Genomic DNA, 26,492 nt, shown 5'->3' on the forward strand with positions numbered 1-26,492 from the left:
GCCCAGGGCAGATCTGTATTCTGCTTCGATTCAGGAGTCCTCTGCAGGAAATAATTGGATTAAGGCGTGTTTGTGTGTTGAGAGAGGGGCTTCCTTTCAACCCTAGGAATGGTCTGGAAAGGGGATCGGCGAGTGATAATATAGTTCAGATGGATCAATTTAACACTTAAACTGGATTAACTTGCTTAGTTTGGGCTCCAACTCAGAGCTTCCTTGGAGCTTAACTTTACTTAATGTTACACAGAAAGGTCATCACTTAATTAAACAAAAACCAAATTCAGACTGCGAATAGCCGTTCATCCCTAATATATCATATGTATCTCCTAAATAATGTTTAAGGCCTGCAGCAAGGACTCAACTAAGATGAATTAGTTTCAAATTTTCAACAAAGAGGGCATCCTGATTTTGGCCAGCAGAGTTTGTAAAAAAAATGGTGATTCTTTCCAAAACAACAACAACATTGCTGGCAGGTGCCATCTTAGAAGAGGAATTCTTCTTTCTGCCTCACAAAAGGAGGGAATGCCTCTTGCACACTGTGCCAGGTGTCATTAAAGCAAAGGAAGAATGCCTTTTCTTGGTTAATATGCAAATAAACGTATACATAATAAGATCAAATAGACTAAAATGTATATAATTAACCCCTAAGGCTTGTTTGTTAGGGTGATAGTTCTACAAATATGACATACTTCAAAGGCAAACAGTCTCTCGCTGCCTGTGGAGGAGCTTTGCTTTGCTCCAGTCTGACACCATTTGGCCTAGAGAGAATAGCAAAACATGATAGTCTACCCTGGAGGTAAATTGTGGTGTGCAGGCCCTGTTCTTATTTCCTGGATTGCACTTGCACTTGTTGGATGATAAACAGGAAGAACAACACTCTCGCCACTACGGAGAATGCTGCATGTCAAATCCCTCTAATTGTGAAACCTCCTCCAATTTCAGCTGCTCTTCTTATTATTTTGGTCTGCTTTTGTCTTAGAGTCTGACAACAACATGCAGTTTTTGTATTTCAGCTAACAGTTTGTGTTTTGCTGTAGTGAAAAGAAAACTAGGGTAGCAGGTTTTCCAAAAGCAAGCCCTTTTCTTTTAATCTAAAGAAGATTTGGAACTAAGCAAATTAGCATATTAAGATGAATATTCAGTTTGCAGCATCTCTATACAGTATTTTGAAAGGAAGGAAGCTTAAAAAACGCGGGCAAACTCTTCCACTACCAGTGCAACAGAGTCAGAAAGCCTGTCTCAGCATATTATTGCAGAAGAACTATTAAAGGGTGGCGATTGCAATCATAATAGTTTTTTTTTTTTACCATCATTGGGGCACTACTTGGATTTTATTCCTCAGGCACCAGAAAGTCTTGGGTCATCTGTATTTTCTTTGTCTCCAAAGATCAGTTGTAATTGCTTTATCAAGCCTCACCACCAGTCCAGTCCTGCAATCCTCTCCCATTCTCCCACTTCTTTTCCTTATTTAAAGAATTAGAAAATGTCGATTTAGGCTGTGTACACACTCGACCTTTAAAGTACCGTATATTCAAAGCACATTCTTCCCCCCAAAAAAATAATTCTGGGCACTGTGGATTGTGAAGGGTTGCTGAAAATGGTAACTCTGTGAGGGATAATTTACTGTGCCGAGAATTATTTGAGGGAAATGACGAGTGTGTTTTGAGGGTAGAGTGTGTACATCATCAGGCCCTTTTCAGAATGCAAAATGCAGATTGCAATCTCTCCTTCTCAAGATGAATTCTTAAAGCAGCAGTTCTCAAAGCACTTTACTTCAGAATGCTCTCATCTTGGGACTGGGCAGTTAGCAAGATTGAGAGGCTGTCTCAAGCTTCTGCACCACTTCTCCTGTCATCTTCTAGTCCATGTACAACACATGTACAAAACAATACCTAAAGTGGGAGATACTTCTACAGATGTGATTATGGCCACTAGCTTAAATGACATTTTAGAAGGATTGGACCGGGTATCTTCAACCTTTTCAGGCCCAGGGAACCCAAACATGCATTTGGGGACCCTTTTCTTAAATCTTCTACCATATCTTTGCATGATGGTATTTGTTCCTGTTGCAACCCATCTTGGATCAGGCCACAATGCACTAATGGGTCTTGATCCACCAGTTGAAAACCAGTGGATTAGACAATACTAACGAAGGATGGATTTCTTAGTAGTGATTGGCAGGCCATGAATGAAACCTCCATAGGCTACCACCAGATACTGGAGACAGTGATAAGGTTGCATGTTGTCTTCATGATTGGCTGCAAACATCCAACCATCTCTCTGGTTATTTTCAGGAAAAGCAGGGCTGGGCTACTTGGAACCTGATTTAGGGAGGCATTTCTTCTGCACGTTCTGTGTGCAGTGGAGGGAGGAGGTGCATGAGGCCAAGACTCCCCTGCAGGTTCCTAAGAGTTAAATTGCGACTGAAATGTATGGCTCAATTCCAATTTTCCAGAACACTCCTCTAAGTAATTTCCCATTGCTGAATACTCCAGAGGAAGCCCCAGACCCAAAGTTCTATGTCACCTGAATCACCATGGTTAGTATTCTGGAGAGAATCAATGCAGAAGGGATGTTGCCTTCCTGTATAGTTTGAGGGAAGACTGTATTTGAAGATCACAGGGTCTGAAATCCTGGAAAGCCCTTGTCACAGACCCTTTGGTGCCCGTCAAGTTTCCCTGCCCTTCCTGATTTTTCAGAATTGAGAAGTTTTATTTTTTGGGGGGGTGTGAGGAGTTTTTTCTTGTATGGAATGGGTATGTTGCTGTGCCCCCAGACCCCAAAGGTTCAAAGGTTCCAGGTGTAGACAATACTGAGCTCAATGGAGCAATGACATAACCTGGTACATAGGAGCTAACCTGTGTTCCCATGCCTATGAGTTTCTGCAGGGAGGGCATCTGACTACTGGTAAGTTGCCGCTGTTAGCAATGCTATGCTTGCCTTAGATGGACTTTGGGTCTGAACCGACCGGGGATTCTGTTTCCATTATAGCATGAGGCTTCATACACAACCACCTGTTTCATCTGATTAGGAACTGGAGTGAAACAGTGAAGCACATGGACAGTAGGAATGAGAAAGAACGGAAGACAAGGCACACTTAACAAGTTGAGAACAGAGATAACAGAAATAAAACTGAACAAACCCAACCTGGCATGACATTTGATTATAAAGTATAATCAGTATTTGCGCCAACATCAAAGCATAAACATCAAGCTACTGAAAGAACAAATAGAAGTCAGACATAAGCGTTTGTAAGGGAAATTGTGCCTCCTTGAGATGGGGGTGGGGGGTCCCTGCCTGCTTGAAGGAGGCAGCACTAAAACTACTCCTCAAGAAACTATTCCTAGATTCGGAAAATCTAACTACCGGTAACAGCCAGTTGCCAGTCTCCCCTTCTTGGACAAGGTACTTGAGTGGGTGGTTGTGGACCAGATCCAGGCGCTCTTGGAGGAAACTGATTTTCCTGATCCATTTCAATCAGGGTTTAGGCTCGGTTTTGGCATAGAAGCTGTTTTGGTCACCCGGTATGATTGCCTCTGTGAGGAGACAGGGGAAATGGGTCCTTATTAATTCCCTATAGTGGCTTTTGATACCATCAACCATGGTATCGTTCTGGAGTGGCTGTCTAACATAGGGATGAGTAGCTCCACTTTGCAGTGGTTCTGATCCTACTGGGCTGGTCATTCCCAGAAGGTGATACTTAGGGAAGTGTTTTTCAGCCCCGTGGAGCCTTCAATGTGGGGTTCCTCAGGGTTCCGTTTTATCCCTCCTGCTGTTTAACATCTACATGAAATTCCTGAGTGGGGTCATCCACAGTTTTGAAGTACATTGCCAGGAATATTGTGATGACACTCAGCTCTATTTCTCCTTTACGTAGGCAGGTGAGGCGGTGGAAGTGCTAGACCCATGTCGTGCCTCGGTAATGGACTAGATGAGAGCCAGTAAACTGAAGCTCAATCCAGATAGGACTGAGGTGCTGTTAGTAGTGCTCTTTTAGTGAGATTTAGTCATTGCAGTTATGAATTAGAGGGAAAATCGTGGAAATGAAAGTTATCGTCAAAAACTCTCTGTATAAGAGACCGCCTGCTCTGAAGTATTACGTCTGTCTTAAGTGTTGTAGCACATCTTCTCAGAAGTCTGAAACTTCTAAGAAGGCGTAGAAGTTTATAAAGAGTTGTCTTACGCTGAGAAGGGCAGTTGGTCCATCTAGGTACCTTTAAAGCACACTGAAAGGCCCTCAGTGGTCTAAACCACTGAGCCTCTTGGGCTTGCTGATTAGAAGGTTGGTGGTTTGAATCCGCACAACAGGGTGAGCTCCGGTCGCTCTGTCCCAGCTCCTGCCAACTTAGCAGTTCAAAAGCACGCCAGTGCAAGTCATTTACCCTTCCTAGATACAGTTCCCAGCAACTCTTAACAAAATAATAATAATAATAATAATAATAATAATAATAATAATTTTTATTTATACCCCGCCCTTCCCAGTCAAGCCGGGCTCAGGGCAGCTAACAACAAATAATATCAACACAAATATAAAAGAAACAATTCAGTTAAAACACAGATTAATACAATGTTAAAATTCAATTTTAAAATTAAAAATCTACAAATAAGATAAAACCATTATAAAATTAAACCTTAGGGGAGGGTAACCGTGGGGTCAGACTCTGTCAGTCCGAAGGCCAAACGGAACAGCTCTGTCTTGCAGGCCCTACGAAAAGATGACAAATCCCGCAGGGCCCTAGTCTCCTGGGACAGAGCGTTCCACCAGGTCGGGGCCAGTACTGAGAAGGCCCTGGTCCTGGTCGAGGCCAGCCTAGCCACCTTGTGACTCGGGATCTCCAATATGTTATTATTTGTGGATCGTAATGTCCTCTGTGGGTCATACCGGGAGAGGCGGTCCCGTAGGTACAGTGCCCAGCATTCTTTGAAGGGGGAAATGTGCTTGAAATGTGCTTCAAACGTATAATTTGTAAGGTCTCAGGAAGAGATCCTTTTCTGCTGCCAGAGATCTCACCAGTTGGAATCTGGGACTTTCCATAAGCAACACACTCTATCGCTGAGCTTGTCTTTGGCCCCCTCCCCATAGAATAGAATAGGCCCAGAAAATACAGAAGTTGGTTGGTCCCAATCTGAAAATGTTTTCTGCTGAGGGAAATACGTTTACTTGCTTCCAGTGTTAGTCAACCAGGAAATAAAAATGAATATATTCACGTGGCTTAAGAGTAAATAGCACTTCACCATAGTTAGGTGGAAGTCACTCTTAGTGAAGCTCAGTAAATAGATTAGACCAGCATTGCAAATAACAGTTCAGAAGGTGGCTGCATACTCCTTGTTTCACTCGCCTTAGTTTCTCCCCTCTCGTGGTCCTCCCATGTCTGGTCACGCAACTTTCTTTCCGAATGCAAGAATTTGTGTATTTCAACATGCGTGCCTGTTACACAGGCCAATGTAACTGTTTATGAGAGTATGCTTTACACCGTGTGTAAAACCAATGAGGTATCTGGAAATATGGATGCTGCGTAGCAGTCAGGACGTGAAACATGGGGGCAGGGTCCTCCCCTCTCTAAATAGAGCCTTGAGGCAGTGTAAGAACCCCCCCTTGGGGTGTATGGGGTGTTAAGAGCAGGGGTAGTACCTGGTGGGGGGACACACACCATGCTCCTTCTGGGGTAGATTGTTCACCTTTGGTCCCCACCCTGCACTCAGCTCTCTCCTGTGGCTCCCAGAAGATGCCAGCAGGCGCCAGTGGCCACAATCCCCAAAAATGGCTTGGAGTGGCTGGCTAAACCAAGTAAGGGGGTAGCCATGCGCAGCCACATCCTATGCCCTTTTAAAATGTGTGGGGGTGTGATGTGGGTTGTTTTTTTATTTTGATTATGTACTTTGTGGTTTTATATTCTGATTTTATTCTGTGAACCACACTGAGACCTACGGGTATAGGGTGATAAATAAATTCAATACATGCATAAGAATAGTGGGTCTCAGAGCCTTGGGGAGTCAGGGACTGCCTCTGTAGGCCAAGTCAGCATACCTGCCAAGTTGCTGTCAGAGAAATAAGGGACCGGCCAGAAATAGCAGACCGGAAGTAGTGCTGCTGCCATTTTGGAACTGGGCGGAGCATGCTCAGAAGTGACTTTTGATGCTGCTTTGCCCAGTTCCAAAATGGCCGCCGTACCAGAATAAACCGGGAAAAACCAAAAAAATCCATTTTTTTCAGCTAGGAACAGCTGGAAAAACGGGGATTTCCCAGGGAAAACGGGAGACTTGGCAGCTATGAGTCAAGCTCTGGTGGACCAAGCAGGTGAGACCGACAGTGGGGTCCAGAGGTCAAGAAGACGGTTTCTGCCCAAGCTGTAGACCAGGGGTCGGCAAAGTTTTTGTGACTTGGGCCGATTCACGGTCCCACAGACGCCGCAGTTGGCCAGAGCGCACGCGTGCGCATGCACAAACACTATTTCTGGCACCCCTTCCGGCGCAGAGGAGGTACGCTCAGCTTCCCATTGGCTGCAGGAAGCTCCCATTGGCTGATTCCAGCGTCGCGCAGCACAAGGGAGCCAACCGAGCGGTTGGCGGGGGTCCATGGGCCGGTTAAATTACCCCCATGGGCAGCTTGTGGGCCATGGGCCTTAGGTTGCCGACCCCTGCCGTAGACAGAAGTGAGGGGCACTTCACATGTCAATTGCAACCTTCTGTTAGCGCAATCTTGTGTCATCTATTCAGAATTATGTCCCGCTGAGTTCAGTGGTGCACAGGATTGCAGCCTAAAGCTGCAGTCCCATGGAACTTCAAAATAAACACCAGTGAAACGTCCGAATGAAATATGCATTGGAATGGGCTACATGTGATAGGCAGGCAGGAACAAATCATGTCAGCCAGATTAGTATTGCAGAGCAAGGATGAGATTAAAAAAAAATGAGGGAATGCATGAATGTTCATTGCAGGAAAAAAAGTGCTTTAGAGTTATTCAAGCTGTATTAGGAATTGTTTTAAATATAAACAGTGTTTCAAGGTCACCGAGGTTGATTTGTCACAGGAAATGGCACAAGGAAGGGATGAGAAGATTACTGTTTGTGACCCTTTAGGGAGCTAAATGGGGGGGGGGGAGAACACGTGCTCTACATCTGAGATTTTATGGTTTTGCTGTTGTACAGCAAGTACCTAGAGAGTAATAATATTTGGAATATTTAATTATGTTTAATCTCACAAGATTTATATACTGCTTCATTGTAATAAAGTCTCACAAAGTGGCATGCAAACAGAATAGAGCAATATTAACAGTGAAAAACAATTAAAAGCAACTATTTAAAGCATTTAAAAATAATTCAAATCACTGACAACATGAAAACTAGGTTAAAGCACATGTCAGCCTTCTATATGTCTGAGTAGACAAACATGTTTTCAGCAGGCAGGGGGTTTCAAAAACGTGGAGCAAGTGTTAAGTGCTTTTAACATACAGTTTCCACCGAATTTATTTGAAAAAGGCATCCTTCTGAAATGAAATGGAGCTTGTATTTGCAAAACTGGCGATGATATCATGTTTTTGGAACAGCAGCACAAGCCCTGGACCACATATGCAAACAGCCACTCAGTTTGTTCCCCATTAAAATTTGTGGTTTTTGAAGACACGTGACCAAATAATACTCACTCGGTCAAAAGGGCAAAATGGAAATACCTTTCTGTCATTACATAAAAACTTGCTAAATGTCAGTTAATATCTCAGGTATGTGTGGTTTTTGCGGGGGGGGGGGGGAGGCCAGTAAACTTAAGTACTGTTTGTATTTTTATTTGTTCTGGACAAACCTGGATGAGAGGTTGGATTATTTATTAACAATATAAAAGGACAGTTTAATACAACTTAAAACTACAAAAATAAGGTGGATCCTAAAAATATACACCTGAAGTGTCAAAAGCCAGGGTGAGCACCTCTGTGGGAAGGGTGGCAACACGAGAACAAACAGACCTTTTCTGTGCTGGCTTCCTGCTTGTGTGTGTGTGTGTGAATGAATGTTTCATTTGTTCTTGTGTATTTTTGTGATTTTAATACCGTCGTACCTCGGAAGTCGAACAGAATCCGTTCCGGTAGTCTGTTTGGTTTCCGAAACATTCGACTTCCGAAGTGCAGCTTTTTGATTGGCTGCAGGAAGCTCCTGCAGCCAATCGGAAGCCGAGGAAGCCCCGTCGTACCTTCGGCTTCCAAAAGAACGTTCGAAAACCCAAACACTTAACTTCCGGTTTTCGATCGTTCGGGAGCCAGAACGTTCGATTCCCAAGGCATTCGGGAGCTGAGATACGACTGTACAGGTGAAACTTGGAAAATTAGAATATCGTTGAAAAGTGCATTTATTTCAATAATGCAACTTAAAAGGTGAAACCAATATATGAGATAGATGCATGACATGCAAAGCAAGATATGTCAAGCCTTTATTTGTTGTAATTGTAATTATTTGTCGTTAGGCAGGTCAATTATAAATGGAATGTAATTACTGAAATGTAATAGCGATGTTTATTTTTGTATTATTGTAACTATTTGTTTTATTACTGTGGAATTTCCAAAAGAAAGCATTTGTAAAAATAAAAATAAAAATAAAAAATAAGTTGCATTACTGAAATAAATGCACTTTTCAACGATATTTTAATTTTCCGAGTTTCACCTGTACTGTAAACTGCCCTCGAATGTAGGGCGGTACAGTGGTACCTCTAATTACGAATTTAATGCGTTCCGAACGCACATTCGTAAGTAGAAAAAAAATGTAAGTCGAATCCCATAGGAATGCATTGGGAGAAAAAATCGTAAGTTGAAGCAACCCTATCTAAAAATTCGTAAGTAGAATAAATCCTATCTAAACCGCATCCAAGATGGCGGACGGAGCTCCATTCGTAAGTAGAATCATTCGTAAGTAGAGTTATTCGTAAATAGAGGTACCACTGTATATAAATTTAATAAACAAATGAAATAAATAAAATGTGGACGAATTGAATTTGCTGAGTCGTCTTGCAGGGCAGCCCCATGTAAAGCGCATTGCAGTCCATCCCTTTTGGAAATTAGCAGAGCATGGGATGCCATGGCCAAGCCATCGCTGCCCAACGGGGCCATAGCTGGCAAACCAGCCGGAGCAGGGATAAGGCATTCCTAGCCACTGAGGCTAACTGAGCCTCCAGCGACAGTGATGAATCCAGGAGCAGCCCCAAACTGTGGACCTGTTCCTTCCAGGGGAGAGCAATCCCATCCAAAGAAGACCATCTTCCCACCTCCAGGACATGAGGACACAGCGCACCTCAGTCTCTGCAGGATTCAGCATCTGTTTTAGGATTCAGATGCACCTAGTTTTGGAGGGATGAGTTGCCTTCCGCGAGGACTTTCAAACTATGCCTTTCTGGAAAATAGAAATTACTCTGGGATGCTAGGAAACTTAAGTTGGTTTCTGACTGCCATCAAGTCACCTGTCTTGAGTCAAGCACTGTCTTCCTGGATTGTATGTTGCCACTGGCTCTACTCCTGGATCTGATGAATGTTGGGCAGGGCTGGAGAGTGTGCTTCTAGGCAGGGGCTGCTCTTAATCAAGCACAAGGCAACCGGAACCTATATAACTGTGCAATAAGAGCTGTAAGTTGAGCTTGCTTTTCCTCTTCCCTCCCCTTCCTCTTTCCTCTTATGTCATGCATTTCTACATTGCCAGTCTGGGAGCAGGGACCATTTTAGTACAAAAAGCATGCCCCATAAATAAGTCTGTCAATATCCAATGCGGCAGTCCTTTGATGATGTTTACACAAGGGGAATTTTCTTCCACTCCTCTCCACTGCAGAGGACTTTCAGGAAAAGGTCTCCAGTGCGGCATGGGGAAGCTGCAGAAGGAGAGGGAATTGCGTGGGGAGGATTGGATGGAGAATGCATTGTGAGAGCAAAAGCTGCCTTCATCTGGTTCTCCCAACCCTCAGGAGAGAGAGAGAGAGAGAGAGAGAGTGACGCAGGGATCTGCAATGAGGAATCCCCTTCTGGAAGTTCCCTTTTTTGAGCAAGAACATAGGAGGAAAGTTCTTAAATACAAACAGTTAAGGCTTCCAAGCTTGGAATATGCCTGTTAATTGATGCTTCTGAACCCATAGCTCCCTCTTCCAGAGCAGCTCTGCAGCCCCTTTGAAAACAATGCTAGGGATGACAATATAAATGCATACACTTATCTGTGGCACTCCAAACTTTTTAAAAAAGGGAAAGTGCCCTGCCTTTGATTTTCTGGTGTATACATCTGTCATGCAGATTTAGATACTGTGAGGAAGTTAGGCGTATACCACTGTGTGTGTGTGTGAAGAATGCACTCGATTATGCCTTTCTCCTGGGACACAGGTGGCGCTGTGGGTTAAACCACAGAGCTTAGGGCTTGCCGATCAGAAGGTCGGCGGTTCGAATCCCCGCAATGGGGTGAGCTCCCGTTGCTCGGTCCCAGCTCCTGCCAACCTAGCAGTTCGAAAGCACGTCAAAGTGCACGTCAAAGTAGATAAATAGGTACCACTCCAAGCGGGAAGGTAAACGGCGTTTCCATGCGCTGCTCTGGTTCGCCAGAAGCGGCTTTGTCATGCTGGCCACATGACCTGGAAGCTATACGCCGGCTTCCTCGGCCAATAATGCAAGATGAGCACCGCAACCCCAGAGTCGGTCACGACTGGACCTAATGGTCAGGGGTCCCTTTACCTTTACCTTAATGCCTTTCTCCACCCTTTGTTCTGTTTACTCTCACTCATACTGCTGCTGTATTCTTGGATCACGGCAGACTGTACCAAGTTTCTGCTGCAAGGGGACATCTTCCAGTTGATTCTGTCACTGGTCCCCATTCTGCTTCCTTCGCTGTGAACAGCACTGCTCCTCTGGAAGATCTTGTGTTCCTTAAGGGGGCTTTGGTTAATAGCGTGGCATCGTGCTTGTTCCTTGGGTTTTATCTCCAAGACTTTCAGAGAGGCTTCATCCCTGCCTAATGTCGGGGCGGAGGAGGAAAGCTTCAAAAGAACCGCGAGGCATTGCCAAATGCGGCATTGTGAACCAGCAAGAAGCCAGTTTTTCAGAACAATTGTTAAGTCGTAGCAATTTCGGAACAGATGCTCAATATTTTGATAGCATCCGCCAGATAAAGAAGTGATGTCACCAGACAGTTATCTGAAAAGTAATATAGGCAAGTGGAATTCAGTTGTGCTCGACGAGCCTGGACTTATGGCGATCTCATTCTGCAGGGTGTCTTTAGTAAGAGAAGAATTAGAGTAATCCATTTTCTAGCATGCAAGTCATTTTTCCAACATGTCTGGCTTGGTCCCACGAGAGGCTGGGCCTGCAACATGACCAATATTAGTTCTTGTTCTATAGCTTTACTGTTACCGAACCTATACTTAACTGATATGATATATGCATTTAAAGTGGCACTTTGTTGTTGTTTAGTCGTTTAGTTGTGTCTGACTCTTCGTGACCCCATGGACCAGAGCACACCAGGCACTCCTGTCTTCTACTGCCTCCCGCAGTTTGGTCAAACTCATGTTCGTAGCTTCGAGAACACTGTCCAACCATCTCATCCTCTTTCGTCCCCTTCTCCTAGTGCCCTCTATCTTTCCCATCAGGGTTTTTTCCAGGGAGTCTTCTCTTCTCATGAGGTGGCCAAAGTATTGGAGCCTCAGCTTCAGGATCTGTCCTTCCAGTGAGCACTCAGGGCTGATTTCCTTCAGAATGGATAGGTTTGATCTTCTTGCAGTCCATGGGACTCTCAAGAGTCTCCTCCAGCACCATAATTCAAAAGCATCAATTCTTTGGCGATCAGCCTTCTTTATGGTCCACCTCTTACTTCCATACATCACTACTGGGAAAACCATAGCTTTAACTATATGGACCTTTGTAGGCAAGGTGATGTCTCTGCTTTTTAAGATGCTGTCTAGGTTTGTCATTGCTTTTCTCCCAAGAAGCAGGCGTCTTTTAATTTCGTGACTGCTGTCACCATCTGCAGTGATCATGGAACCCAAGAAAGTAAAATCTCTCACTGCCTCCATTTCTTCCCCTTCTGTTTGCCAGGAGATGATGGGACCAGTGGCCATGATCTTAGTTTTTTTGATGTTGAGCTTCAGGCCATATTTTGCGCTCTCCTCTTTCACCCTCATTAAAAGGTTCTTTAATTCCTTCTCACTTTCTGCCATCAAGCTTGTGTCATCTGCATACCTGAGGTTGTTGATATTTCTTCCAGCAATCTTAATTCCGGCTTGGGATTCATCCAGTCCAGCCTTTTGCATAATGAATTCTGCATATAAGTTAAATAAGCAGGGAGACAATATACAACCTTGTCGTACCCCTTTCCCAATTTTGAACCAATCAGTTACTCCATATCCAGTTCTAACTGTAGCTTCTTGTCCCACATAGAGATTTTTCAGGAGACAAATGAGGTGATCAGGCACTCCCATTTCTTTAAGAACTTGCCATAGTCTGCCGTGGTCGACACAGTCACCCAATATATTTGAGCAGCTTTATTAGCCCCTTATTGCAGCTGAGAGAATAGCAGGGTTTCTAAGGTCCTATCTTTCAGTTGCTGGCTGAGGTGAGATCAGAACTGGGGGCCGTCTCAATTACACGGAGCCACCAAGCTGCGTCACTTCTCTGCATGCTAAACTGTTCCACCCTCGTTGATCATGAGGCACCAGTTTAGGCCTCCTTCCAAAAATGCGCCGGGGACGACGACGACGATATGGTTTGACTTAATTCCAGAAGCAAATAAAGCATTTATCTTCCATGCTATCAGCATTCATTTAAACCGGGCCACCTGGCGACCTTGGCATCATAAATCTGCATATCCCCTCCCTTGCTTTATCATTTTAAACAAGTTGGCTGGAAAAACGGCATACTAACTTACAGCCGAATTCTGGACTGCGTAAGCAAATATCTGTGTTGGTTTATTAGCCAAAGGGAGGGTTATATTACCATAACAGGTGTGATCTGGCATATGTTGCGCTTGGCAGTTTTGCCCTGATGTTGTATGACTTGTTTGCATGTCTGATTTCTAAGGCACATGGGCGTATTCTCAGTCCCTTTCAGAACACCGTTTTGGCTTTGTACAAAATACAGGCATTTCTGCTCTCGTTTTAAACACATTTTTAAAACGTTCCTGCAAGAGTCTCAGAATATTCTCACCTGCACATCATTCATAAATAAACAAACAAAGACACTTATGGGGATTATAAAAAAAATCACTAGTGTGAAAAAGAATGGCATGGGAGAATGGGTGAGTGAAAATTTGAACCTTGTCTCTCAGATGCTAGACCAACACTCCAACTGGCCCGTTTTGCAGAACATGTTAAACCATAGTTTGAAGTGATTTAACGTGAATGACCAACTTAGAGCTGCCTGCTGATTCCCCTTTCCTTTCTTCAGCGTGTCAGGGAGGAAACAAACCAAAAGTTGGTTTGCTGCTATAAGCAAACTAGTGTCAAACAAACCTGGAGCTGGAGAGGAGTGGCACTCATTGTTTTGAGCTGAGCTTTTTGAGCACATTGCTCATAGAAGCCTAGAACTGTAAAGCTGGAAGGGAGCACTTGGTTTAAAGCTTGAGTCAAACTGACATGTGAACAAGGCTGCAAAAATGGCTGTTTGTCTTGTAGAAAATTAGAGGCCTAAGTTTAAGTCTAACTTGATATCAGAAATGATTAAAAATGCCACCGTTCTGTTAATATGAAGGCCCGGCTGGTGACCCAATGATCCCAGAGCTTCGACGCGGGTAGCTTGTGAGAAGGCCTTAATGGTGATGGCCTGCATGTAGCTTCCAAAGGTTGCTGGAGATGCACCTTTTTACCTTGGCCTTTGAAAATAGAAGAATTTGATCACTGAGACGGATCCCAACAAGATTCGGACCTCCTCTCCCTTGGTCTACTGCAGCAGACAAGAAGCAATGGAGCCAAAGGGCACAATGGTCATCAAGTCAAGCAGAGGTGAAGGTGCCAGCTGGGCAGTGCCTTCAAACCAGAGCAGATTGCTCAGACTGAGGAACTAGCTAGACACAGATAAGTGGATGCTGTAGCATGGATGCACTCTTGTAGCTCAGAGCTCAGTTTACCAGTTTATGCAGGGTTGCCACTGGAATTTGGGTGGTTCTTTGGATATATTTAAGGGCAAGTTTGTTGCAGCAGATGTCTTCAAGCTGATTTCAGCTGCGTGATATGAACGACCTGTTGGTTTTGTGTTGCCAACAGCACAGATGCATCTCAAATAGGCTGTTATTCAGGTCAGCCATTCTGTCAACAAAAAGCTTTAGCAACGAAAAGACAGAAGTGTTGAGAAGGGGGCTGAATTTAGTCCCTGGAAAAGGAAGAGGTGTATGCCCGGCAAAACAGTTAAAGCGACAAGCAAACAGTGTCTTACCAGAGACCCGCAGAGCACTCACTCTGTCAATGGTAACTGCCAAGCAACAGCTAAGGATGGCTGAAAAGATTATTCGTTTTGCAAAACTGGAATATGCAGTTAATGGGTGGAATTAACAATTAAGGAGATCACTCCGCAAGTGCAGGCATTTCTGCTTGCCTGATGGAGCGACCGCCCCATCCAATGTTTGTGGGGTTCTTCCAAGCCCCCAAGCCATCTTGGGAAAGGTGCATGGGGAGGGGAGGGGAGCACCATTCACTAGTAGGACTCACTCTGGCTCCCACTAGCGCAAGTAGTTAGTTGAATCCATCCCAAAGAAACTAACCACTATCATTAACACATTCTTTGGGTTCTGCTGCAGAGTCTAACCTTAAATGTTGTTGTTTAGTCGTTTAGTCGTGTCCGACTCTTCATGACCCCATGGACCATAGCATGCCAGGCACTCCTGTCTTCCACTGCCTCCCGCAGTTTGGTCAAACTCATGTTCGTAGCTTCGAGAACACTGTCCAACCATCTTGTCCTCTGTCGTCCCCTTCTCCTAGTGCCCTCCATCTTTCCCAACATCAGGGTCTTTTCCAAGGATTCTTCTCTTCTCATGAGGTGGCCAAAGTATTGGAGCCTCAGCTTCACGATCTGTCCTTCCAGTGAGCACTCAGGGCTGATTTCCTTCAGAATGGATAGGTTTGATCTTCTTGCAGTCCATGGGACTCTCAAGAGTCTCCTCCAGCACCATAATTCAAAAGCATCAATTCTTCGGCGATCAGCCTTCTTTATGGTCCAGCTCTCACTTCCATACATCACTACTGGGAAAACCATAGCTTTAACTATACGGACCTTTGTAGGCAAGGTGATGTCTCTGCTTTTTAAGACGCTGTCTAGGTTTGTCATTGCTTTTCTCCCAAGAAGCAGGCGTATTTTAATTTCGTGACTGCTGTCACCATCTGCAGTGATCAAGGAGCCCAAGAAAGTAAAATCTCTCACTGCCTCCATTTCTTCCCCTTCTATTTGCCAGGAGGTGATGGGACCAGTGGCCATGATCTTGGTTTTTTTGATGTTGAGCTTCAGACCATATTTTGCGCTCTCCTCTTTCACCCTCATTAAAAGGTTCTTTAATTCCTCCTCACTTTCTGCCATCAAGGTTGTGTCATCTGCATATCTGAGGTTGTTGATATTTCTTCCGGCAATCTTAATTCCGTTTTGGGATTCATCTAGTCCAGCCTTTCGCATGATGAATTCTGCATATAACCTTAAATACCTGCCCTGAAATGTTTGTTCATTTTAGCTGTAGCTGTGTGCCAAAGGCATTGTTAACCAATATGAAAAGATTACATTTAATTTTATTACAGCTTCTACAGCTAGAAGAAGCGATGGCCCAAATGGGACAAAACTCCAGACAATTCCTTCTCTCCAGCCGCAACAATGCCGGTGCAGCTCCGGAAGAGAACAGTCACAACAGATCTGTAGACATCGCAGAGCAAATGGAGATGAATATCAGGTATCACATGGTATTAACACTCTGTTTTTCCTTCTGGTAGCTGTTTGGTTTTTAAGCTTGTATGAGGTCAGTTCTTACAATATATGTTAGATGAGTAACTAGAGTGGAAATCCAGTGTTACCATTTCTGAAGATCTGCGTTATCTAGACCTCATCATGAAATATCTAGCAGTCTTTTCCGTCTCCAGGTCACAAATAACAGTCATTCATAAGAAGCCCAGCTGTTGCAAAGAGCAGCTGACAAAACCATCTTCACTGCATTCTCTAGATACCTTGTCTTTTAAAGCTACTTAACCTACTGATCAGTGCATAAAACTCCCCCCCTCATTAAAATGGTATTTTTGTTTGGAATAACTCAGCAGCAAGACACACTTATTTCAAAGATGTGCCCTTTATTTTTCTACTGGCTGCCTGTTAAATTTTTATCACACCTTGACATAAGAATATAAAGACTGCAGAACCTTGTGACACACCAAAGATGTAGCCTTGCAATTGAGTTCCCCAAAATGTTTCTAGTCCATCTGCCCAAATGAAACAGAATAAAGAGGAAAGCAATACTGTTCTCCAATTTACAAAAAAAAAACCTTGCATACTTCACGTACTTGTAGGCAATTCTTGCCATGGGCAAGTGGCCATTTACCACTTTTTAAATTAAAGACTAACGACGGAATCCAATGCATGTTTCCTTGGAAGGATTTAGGCCCATTCTTCTTTACAGCATTGCTTCAGTTCATTGAGGTTTGCTGGCATTTGTTTATGCATCGCTCTCTTAAGGTCCCGCACAGCATTTCAATTGGGTTGAGTTCCGGACTTTGACTGGGCCATTGCAACCCCTTGATTCTTTTCTTTTCCAGCCATTCTGTTGTAGATTTGCTGGTGTGCTTGGGATCATTGTCCTGTTGCATGACCCAATTTCAGCCAAGCTTCAGCTGTTGAGCAGATGGCCACACATTTGACTGTAGGATACTTTGGTATACAGAGGAGTTCATGGTTGACTCAATGACTGCAAGGTTCCCAGCATACCTGCCAAGTTGCTGTCAGAGAAATAAGGGACCGGGCCGGAAATAGCAGACCGGAAGTAGCGCTGCCGCCATTTTGGAGCTGGGCGGAGCATGCTCAGAAGTGACTTTTGATGCTGCTTTGCCTAGTTCCAAAATGGCCGCCGCGCCAGAAGTCGCACTGCAGCCATTTTGGAACTGGGCAGAGCAGCATCAAAAGTCGCTTCTGAGCATGCTCCGCCCAGTTCCAAAATGGCCGCTGTGCCAGAATAAACCGAGGAAAAAACAAAAAAATCCGTTTTTCTAGCTACGAATAGCTGGAAAAACGGGGATTTCCCGGGGAAAACGGGAGACTTGGCAGCTGTGGTTCCCAGGTCCTGTGGCTGCAAAACAAGGTCAAATCATATCCTTCCACCACCATGCTTGACAGTTGGTATGAGGTGTTTGTGCTGATATACTGCATTTGGTTTTCACCAAACATGGCACTGTGCATTATGGCTAAACATCTCCACTTTGGCCTCATCTGTCCAAAGGACATTGCTCCAGAAGTCTCATGGTTTGTTCAGATGCAACTTTGCAAACCAAAGCCGCGTTGCCATGTTCTTTTTTGGAGAAACGAGGCTTTCTCCTGGAAACCCTTCCAAACAAACCGTACTTGTTCAGTCTTTTTCCAATTGTACTGTCATGAACTTTGACATTTAACTTGCTAACTGTTCAATAAATCATGACACAGCGCAATATGTCATGTGTTGTTGTTCATCTGAGGTTGTATTGACTTAATTTTAAGACCTGCTAAGCAACAAATGATTGCTGTTATGTCCCAATATGTAAAACCACAGAATTCAAAGAGGGTGCTCTTTCTTTTTCCCGTGACTGTAAGTAGGGCTTATATTCAGTATCGGATTGCAGTCTGGCAAATGTTTTGTGGCATAAGCTTTGCTAGGCTCCTGTTCCCATTATCAGACAAATTCTGTGCGAATCCAAATGCTTATTGGGCACCTATCAAAATACATTGCTCTAATACAACAAAAGACTGCAATAAATTCATTTAGTCCTCAAAGAAGACTAGAGGGACCCACCTCTAGTCCCAGATTCAACTCTTAGAATTCACAGTTGAAATGACTTTTCATGAGACCCTGGCAAATTGTTATCAGTCATAGGACGCAATTGTGAACGAGATGTGCTGGTGGTCTGACACAGGGTCAGGCCACATCATATGCCCATCTGCCGTAGGACATGTGTTAGCGGCAACAAACAGCCACATTGACCGCTCTGCAATAAGGACACAAAGGCACTGCTTCTGTTAAGCTTTCCCTTTAGAAACAACAGCAAAATTCACAATGTTATCTTCCGCAAGCATCAAATAAGCTTTATAGATTACATGATTGATAAGTCCTAATCTAATTAGCACATTGCTTTCCCTCCCGCAAGAGAATTCTGATCTACAGCAGAATTGGATTTGTATGTTTGGGGGGGGGGGTCAAATTCTGACCTCTGACAATCCAAACTCTGTATCCCTTAATTATGCAAATTAAGGCAGTATGCAGAATTTGTCATAAGGTACTGCAGTGGGTGGCTCTGTGGTTTAGACCACAGTTTAGACCACAGTTTAGACCACAGGGATTGCCGATTGGAAGGCCGGCAGTTCGAATCCCTGCGACGGGGTGAGCTCCCGTTGCTCCGTTCCAGCTCCTGCCAACCTAGCAGTTCAAAAGCACGCCAAGTGCAAGTAGATAAATAGGTACCGCTCTGGTGGGAATGGCGTTTCCGTGTGCTGCTCTGGTTTGCCAGAAGCGGCTTAGTCATGCTGGCCACATGACCTGGAAGCTGTACGCCGGCTCCCTCGGCCTATAGAGCGAGATGAGCGCCGCAACCCCAGAGTCAGACACGACTGGACCTGATGGTCAGGGGCCCCTTTACCCTTTTACAATAGCCTAATGGCGGCTTATTAGACTTCAGGGGGTGGAAGAATCACAGCAACCTAGAGATTTTTTTTAAACATTTTTTTATTTATTTACTCTTATTATTTTGAAGAATTGTTCCTTGGTAGATACTTAAGAATCTCAGTTCATATAGTGATTATAGCCACTTAAAGCCATCTAAGCTAGCGGCCATCACCCCATTAGATGGTAATGAGTTTCATCAGTTAATTATATGTCTCCCATTGCTGATCCTTCGTTTAAAAAACTATAAATTCCCAACATTTAGCTGTTCCTCATAGGGAAGCTGCTCCAACTTCTTGACCATTTTAATTGTTTCTTTATCAACTCTCTTATATCATTTTTGAGAGGGCAACCACAAGCTTATTATGCATTATTTATGTTCAGTCATTTATCAGTTAAGCTGTCTGTTTGCCTGTTAATTTGTTCAGCATTGGGACAGATCTGTAATGAAGGATCATCTTCATGTGTGTTCAACATTTCCAGGGCTGCAACCCAAGTTGGATATCAGCTTGCAATGATAGGGGACGAGTGTAACAGGACGTACACTGGGAAACGGGAGGATTCACTGCTTCATCTTGCAAAGGGGTAAGGTCCGCCTAGGTGGGTTTTCTGTATTCTAATTCTGAAATGCCTCTTTCAATAGCAAGTGCTTTTTAAATGCTCACCAGTTTGTACAAACAAACAAAACCTCTCTGCAAGTAAAAATGAGCAAGGCAAGAAACTTCCTTTGTAAGTGTTGCTACTTTTCATTTGCGTTGTGCATTTCACCTTTAAATGTAGAGGAACATAAAAAATAACCGACCCAACCTGAAATTGGAAGTGTTATATTCCATCCTACCACCTTTATTCCTTCAAAAGGGAATAAATTGCCTTTTTGCCTCAGTTCTTTGAAGAGTCCTCATTGTGCCTAGGTGCCCACTTGTTTGCAGGATTGCAGTTGGCCACTTGACCAGGGTGCAGAACAAATCAGCGGTTCGAATCCCTGTGACGGGGTGAGCTCCCGTTGCTCGGTCCCAGCTCCTGCCAACCTAGCAGTTCGAAAGCACGTCAAAATGCAAGTAGATAAATAGGAACCGCTACAGCGGGAAGGTAAACGGTGTTTCCGTGTGCTGCTCTGGTTTGCCAGAAGTGGCTTTGTCATGCTGGCCACATGACCTGGAAGCTATACGCTGGCTCCCTCGGCCAATAATGCGAGATGAGCACGCAACCCCAGAGTTGGTCACGACTGGACCTAATGGTCAGGGGTCCCTTTACCTTTAACTTGTTCATAAATGATCTGCAGTTTGCTTATAATCCCCAGTTGTTTAGGGCTGTAAAAACTAAACGAATTGAGAGAAACTTCAGAGGGATCTCCGCAAACTAGGTATTAAAATGGCAAGTGTGATTCCGCGTCGGCAAGTGTAAATTAGTGCACATTGAGGCAAAAAATACTAACGGGGTCTGAGCTGCAGGTGACTGAGCAGGAAAGCGATCTTTGGATTCTGGTGGATCACAGTGAAAATGTTGATCCAGTGCAGGCATAGGCAAACTCGGCCCTCCAGACGTTTCAGGACTACAATTCCCATCATCCCTGACACTGGTCCTGTTAGCTAGGGATGATGGGAGTTGTAGCCCCAAAACATCTGGCGGGCCGAGTTTGCCTGTGCCTGATCCAGTGTGCATCTGCTGTGAAAAATGTGGATGCCATGTAAGGAATAATTAGAAAAGGGGTTGAAAATAAAACTGCCAAAATCACGATGCTTTTATATAACTGTATGTGAATTGAAAGCATTTGGAATGCTGCACGCAGTTCTGGTTGCCGCAGCTCAAAAAGGATATTGTAGAACTGCAAAATGTTCATAAAAGGGTTACCAAGCAGATGAAGGTACTGGAGCAACTCCCCTAGGAGCAAATGCTACAATGGTGGGGCTTTTAAGCTTCGAGAAAGGGCAAGGAGTAAAGGGAGGACATCAAAGAACATTATGCATCCCTGGCGTGGAGAAAGTGAGCATAGTTTTTATCCCTTCCTCATAATACTAGACCCGGGTTTGTCCAATAAAGCTGACTGTTGAAAAATGAAGGGCACACAAAAAAGGAGTACAGTCATACCTCGGGTTGTGAACGTGATCCGTGCGGGAGGCATGTTCGCAACCCGCAGCGCCGCGCCTGCGCACACGCATGATGCAATTCGACACTTCTGTGCATGCGCACGATGTTTTGCACTTCTACACATGCGCAAGCGCCGAAACCAGGAAGTAACCCCTTCCGGTACTTCCGGGTTCGACGCGGTCCGCAACCCGCAGCGTTTGCAACCCGAGGTATAACTGTACTTCCTTGTACAGAACATTGTTAATCTATGGAATTAAAGCTAGGATGGCTTTAAAAGGTAATTGAAGAAATTCATGGAAGATAAAGCTATGAATGGCTGCTCGTCATTATAACTGTGACGCCTGCAGAATCAGAGGCCATGTGTGTCAGGAAGGGGAGAGTCCTGCTTCTAGATGGGCTTCTAATAGGCATCAGGTTGGCCTTTGGGAGATCAGGATTCTGGACTAGAGAGTCCTTTTCATCTGATGAAGTGCAGCTCTTACATTCACATTCAAGCCACCAGGTGGCTTATAGACATCGTAGACAACTACAATTCTTGGCAGCCAATTTTTGTTTGAACGTCTGCAAAGCTGACTCATCTGTGTGCTCAAATTTGGCACAGGCTTGACTTGTAAGAAACTGTGGATTTATATGTACATATTTATATTGTCTATGCTACATATCTATGGCCAAACTATAAAGGTAAAGGTAAAGGACCCTTGACAGTTAAGTCCAGTCGCAGACGACTCTGGGGTTGTGGTGCTCATCTCGCTTTACTGGCTGAGGGAGCCGACGTTTGTCCGCAGACAGTTTTTCCAGGTCATGTGGCCAGCATGACTAAGCTGCTTCTGGCGAACCAGAGCAGCACACAGAAACGCTGTTTACCTTCCCACTGTTAGGTAAAGGTAAAGGACCCCTGACCATTAGGTCCAGTCATGACCGACTCTGGGGTTGCAGCGCTCATCTCGCATTACTGGCTGAGGGAGCCGGCATACAGCTTCCAGGTCATGTGACCAGCATGACAAAGCCGCTTCTGGCGAACCAGAGCAGCACACAGAAACACCATTTACCTTCCTGCTGGAGCGGTACCTATTTATCTACTTGCACTTTGACGTGTTTTCGAACTGCTAGGTTGGCAGGAGCTGGGACCGAGCAACGGGAGCTCACCCCGTCACAGGGATTCAAACCGCCGGCCTTCTGATTGGCAAGCCCAAGGCTCTGGTTTAGACCACAGTACCATCCGTGTCCCTGCTTGTTTGATTAGAAGCACATTTAATACTTGATTTGGAGCTCAGGGTTCATTTCCATGCCGCCTGTTTAATTTTAAACTAAATTCTAATTCTCCCAACTATTTTGTTTCTCAATAGGATAGCTGCCAATGTTTTTCACACTTGTATCTGGAGTAATTTTAGAAGTATTATAAAAGCCTCTGGGAGTTTTTTGAACAGTGGCTGGAGAAAGAAGATTCTCGACTGTAACTGGGTAAATTTCATATTATTTTCATTTGCAATTTTTCAACTGAGGTGCTGGAAAGAAGAAAAAAACGTAGTAAAGGGGAATTTGGAATCTTGCAGTGCAGTCCTATGCTTGTCTCCTTGTAAGCTGAAGTCCATTTAGTTCAATGGGGCTCCCTCCCAAGAATTGCATTGTCAGCATGCGGTTCAGCCCACTTTTGTGCTTTGGCCTGATGGTTTTCATAGAACTGAACTTTAAAGGTTCGTGGCTTATACTGCTATTAGGTTCCTGCCCAATTTTGCTTGTGTTTCCTTGAGAACTATTACAGTAATAGCAAATCGGGATAACCTCCATATAAATACATAGACCGTTGTCAGTGAATGCCAGAAAACAGTGTGCTTCCCTATAACCCCCAAATTAGTGCAAAATAGGATTTATGGGTTGGATCCAGAGAAGCAGTCAGTTCTGATATGCTTACTGAGAAGTCAGCCCCACTGAGTTCAATGAGATCTCCTCCTAGATAGGGGTACAGTCTTGCACTCAAATTCTCATTAAAATCAACTGGACTTAAGTCATGGCTATCTTTTCACATCAGTCTCGATGGGTCCAAAATCCAACCTAATGTGTTATGCTTTGGGCTGGCAGATCCTGCATTAACTAATTGCTCTTTCCTCCTCCGTTTTCCCTAGATTTCCAAGGGAGCAAAAAATAATGATGATTGTAGGCTTTCTATATTTACCTTTTTTAGAAAAGTTTAACTCTTATTTGTGAAGCTAGGAGTGGTTCTTGAAGGGGTTATGGATGGTGTCCATCACAGCACTGCCTAAGCCCATTTTAGTTGTACAATGCTGTGGCATCTAAACCTAGGGAATGCTACTGGGCTTGCTTGATCCCATTTCCCCACTCTTCACTTTGTTTCCTTGCCCCCAGCAGTGAAGAAAAGCAAAGGCTTTACCTTTCAATTAAGCTTGGGAACGCTTCCATCAAAACTACACTTGGTAGATTGGTTGGTCCTAACAAAGGCATTTCCTATGATTTTTTATTTTTTTTAAGCAGCACTAGCATTGCGCAAACAGGGAGCTTTTCATGTGGGAGAGAATCCCAAGATGTGAAGAACAAACATTTTGCGGCTCCTGAATTCTGAACTGGTGCAGCTGAGGAAGTACCACGTTGCTGGTCTCCAACTCCCATCATTTATTTTACAAACTGATAAACCACTCCACAGCCTGGGGAAATCAAAGCAGTGCACAGTGTTGAGAAGATAACGTGCAAAACAAGCAGATTCAAAAAACCATTGAAAGCATTCCTTTATAGTTGTACAATTAATATTTCGTAAATGACTGGGACACACTTCCGGGGAAGCCTTCTTAAAACAAAAATGCCTTTGTTATGAGGCTGAGGGGAACTGGAGTCCAAAACCAGGACTGCAGGTCAGCCACTCCTGAACTACTGCAGTGTTATGTATTAAGTTAACTGCAGTACTCCTTCTGGCCACCATGGCTGCAGTTCTTACCCTGCCCACTGTGGCTGCAGTTCTCACTCAGGTCCACAACATGCAAATGAAGGATTGAGAGTGCTGTTCACGGATTGGGTAGCTAGGGGAAGTTTGTTACTGTTGCAAGTTACTGAGTACTATATAAGCCAGTTGGCTAAGCTGCTGTTCAGTCTGGACTCAGAGCTAGAATAAAGAGCTGGTTGTCTTGAGAGCTGTGTCTTCATCCTTCTTACCCACTATTCTACATGCAGGTATTTTTTTTCCTGCTCTCATTCTCTAATTCTGGTGGTTTTTAATCGGTTTGTTTATTCTGTTCCTACACAGATTCTTTGGGTCCCTCTGAACCGCGCGTGCCAGAAATGGTGGCCAGCCGCCCTGCTTGCTGTTTTGATGTGGGGTCTGGTCACTTATGGACTGCAGGACTAGTCGCAAGAGTTGCCAATTGAAGGTCACTGCTGGACTCTGACCAATCTTCAACTCACCCAGGAGGTGGCATTTGCTTTGTTTGTTTTTTTAAGAAGTTGGCTATGGATAACTTTTTTTCTATTTAAAATGTAGGCTAGTGCTGGGTCACTGCTGTTTTCATACTTTTAAAATAAATATTGATATGGGGTTGTTGCTGGATAACTACCTGAATTGCTTGTTTTGGAAAGATGTATGTTCAAGTGATTCAAGTCTGACTTTTATACTTTATTTCAAAAAAGAGAGGGTTTTTTTGTTTTGTAAAAGGGAATTTGGAAAGTTGACAGAAGGGTATGCTGGCCATCCTTTTTAACACTTGCTCTGTAAAATACCTAATGAAAATTGGAGATCTTAAAAGACTTGAGAAATAAAACTGATGTTCCAAATATGTCAAATCTAATTACGTTATTTCTTTCAATGTATGTTTGAGCGTGAGCCATACTGCACACATCCCATTTACCGATCCAGCCATCTCTCTCCTTTTCAGGACTTACTTTCATCCACATATATCAGAGACTGCTTTGCCACAGACTCCCGATATTAGTATTACACCCATTTAGTTGGTTCTTTTCTCCCTAGTGTCATTCTTTCAAGCTTTATATGAATATACTGTATGTTAGAAATGACATCTGAAGTTGATAACACTCTTGAGCTCTCTTGGCTGGTAGCTTTTGACAGAGGCAATGTCTTAATGACATACATATTGATTTCTTACGTTGTACCGTTGTCTTTGGTTGCATGAAGCCTCAGAAGGTCCCCATGAGGTTTGGTCCTCTGCTCGAACAAATACACTTAAAATAGTGGGGGGGGGGTTACTTTCTGATGCTGGTCATATGATATAGTGGACTCAGAAGAGGACAGAATGGGGGCAGGGTGGGCTCATGTGTGCTCGGCCAATGGGAGCAATGCTCTGGTTGCCACCTGTATTCAATAAAGTTTATCAGGACAAAACTTGAAAATGCTGGTGTTAACACAAAAGTATGTTCCAGGGACCTATATTTACCAGTTCAGACTGCAGAGGGGGCTTGCATGTTTGATAAGAAAATCCCTAAAAATAAGATACCTAAAAACCTGTATGTTTTCCCTTAAGCTCCTTGGAGGAAGATAGGAAACACATAAATTAACATGGGTAGACAGAAAGCTTGTAGTTCAGAAAGATTATGTGTTTAAGGAATTGGTGGATTATAAAGTGGCTTATGTTTTTTAAAATATAAATTTGACTGATAAAAATCTTTAACATGTAATCAATTACAAGAAAATTAAAAGAGACAGTAAAAAAACTTGGTCATAACTCAACAAACAGCCACTATTTATAACTTCACATTGAAAGCTATGGAAAAGAAATGAATCTCAAGGCCCACTTTTGTTTGTTTAGTCGTTTAGTCATGTCCGACTCTTCGTGACCCCATGGACCAGAGCACGCCAGGCACTCCTGTCTTCAAGGCCCACTTAAAAGATGCAGGGGCTGGGGCTGGCATCCTTAGGCCAACGTATGCTGCAGGGGTGGCCAGTGTCCTCCCTGTGCCTTTCTCCCCTAAAACTTTCTCCTTTTTTGTATTTCTGCCACTTCACAGCTTCCCCAAGTCTGCAAATACCACCCTCTTATATGGATTTGGCTGCCTATGCACCAGCACTTGGATGAAGGGAATTGCTATTAATATATATGCCAATAATGACAACACTGACAAAAGTTTGCCAGGAAAACATTCAGAAAGACACAGAACTTTTCGAAGACACCTTTCAGGCCGCCTCCACCAGTTTGCTGCTGCTAGGGCTCTTGCAAGGCTTTTTTTTAGCAATCAGATTCTAAAAGCAAAGAATCAGTGTTTCTTTGCAGGACACACTCTTGCTTCAAAAACAAGAATTAGCTTCAAAACAGGAATTTGAACATTGAGCTGACATCATGCCACACCCTTATGATAAAGTATACAGAGGCCTCCTCTAAGCTTTAGTGTAGTTAATGTTTACACACATCAAGAGTGGAATTTGTCCTGACAGGCTAGAAGAAAATCAGTTTCAGATTTACAATGAACAATTTCTTCATAGAAACTGTACCTCTATTCCTTTCAGAAAGGTGCTGCTATTGTAGATAACACTGAACTGTGCAGTGCCATGCTGGCTATAATCCTGTGCCAGCTTACCTAAGCCTTCTACTGCTGGCTCACATCCAGCAATAAGATCCTGCCCTAAATATACGGTACCATGTCTGC

The 26,492-nt window shown here is 43.9% G+C and overlaps 1 protein-coding gene across 1 annotated transcript in view; it reads left to right on the top strand.

The window, feature by feature from the left end:
* LOC148685540 (uncharacterized) overlaps nucleotides 1-24,670 on the top strand; it is a 31,973-nt gene extending 7,303 nt beyond the window's left edge. Inside the window, exons 5-7 of the mRNA XM_088669670.1 lie at nucleotides 15,715-15,863; nucleotides 19,287-19,388; nucleotides 24,145-24,670. Of these exons, the coding sequence (XP_088525796.1) occupies nucleotides 15,715-15,863; nucleotides 19,287-19,388; nucleotides 24,145-24,163 (270 nt within the window). The 3' untranslated portion in view covers nucleotides 24,164-24,670. The remainder of the gene's footprint in view (nucleotides 1-15,714; nucleotides 15,864-19,286; nucleotides 19,389-24,144) is intronic.
* Nucleotides 24,671-26,492: the final 1,822 nt, after the last annotated feature.

This window comes from Zootoca vivipara, chromosome 5, assembly GCF_965207765.1.
Source record: "Zootoca vivipara chromosome 5, rZooViv2.hap1.1, whole genome shotgun sequence".
Lineage (NCBI taxonomy): Eukaryota > Metazoa > Chordata > Lepidosauria > Squamata > Lacertidae > Zootoca > Zootoca vivipara.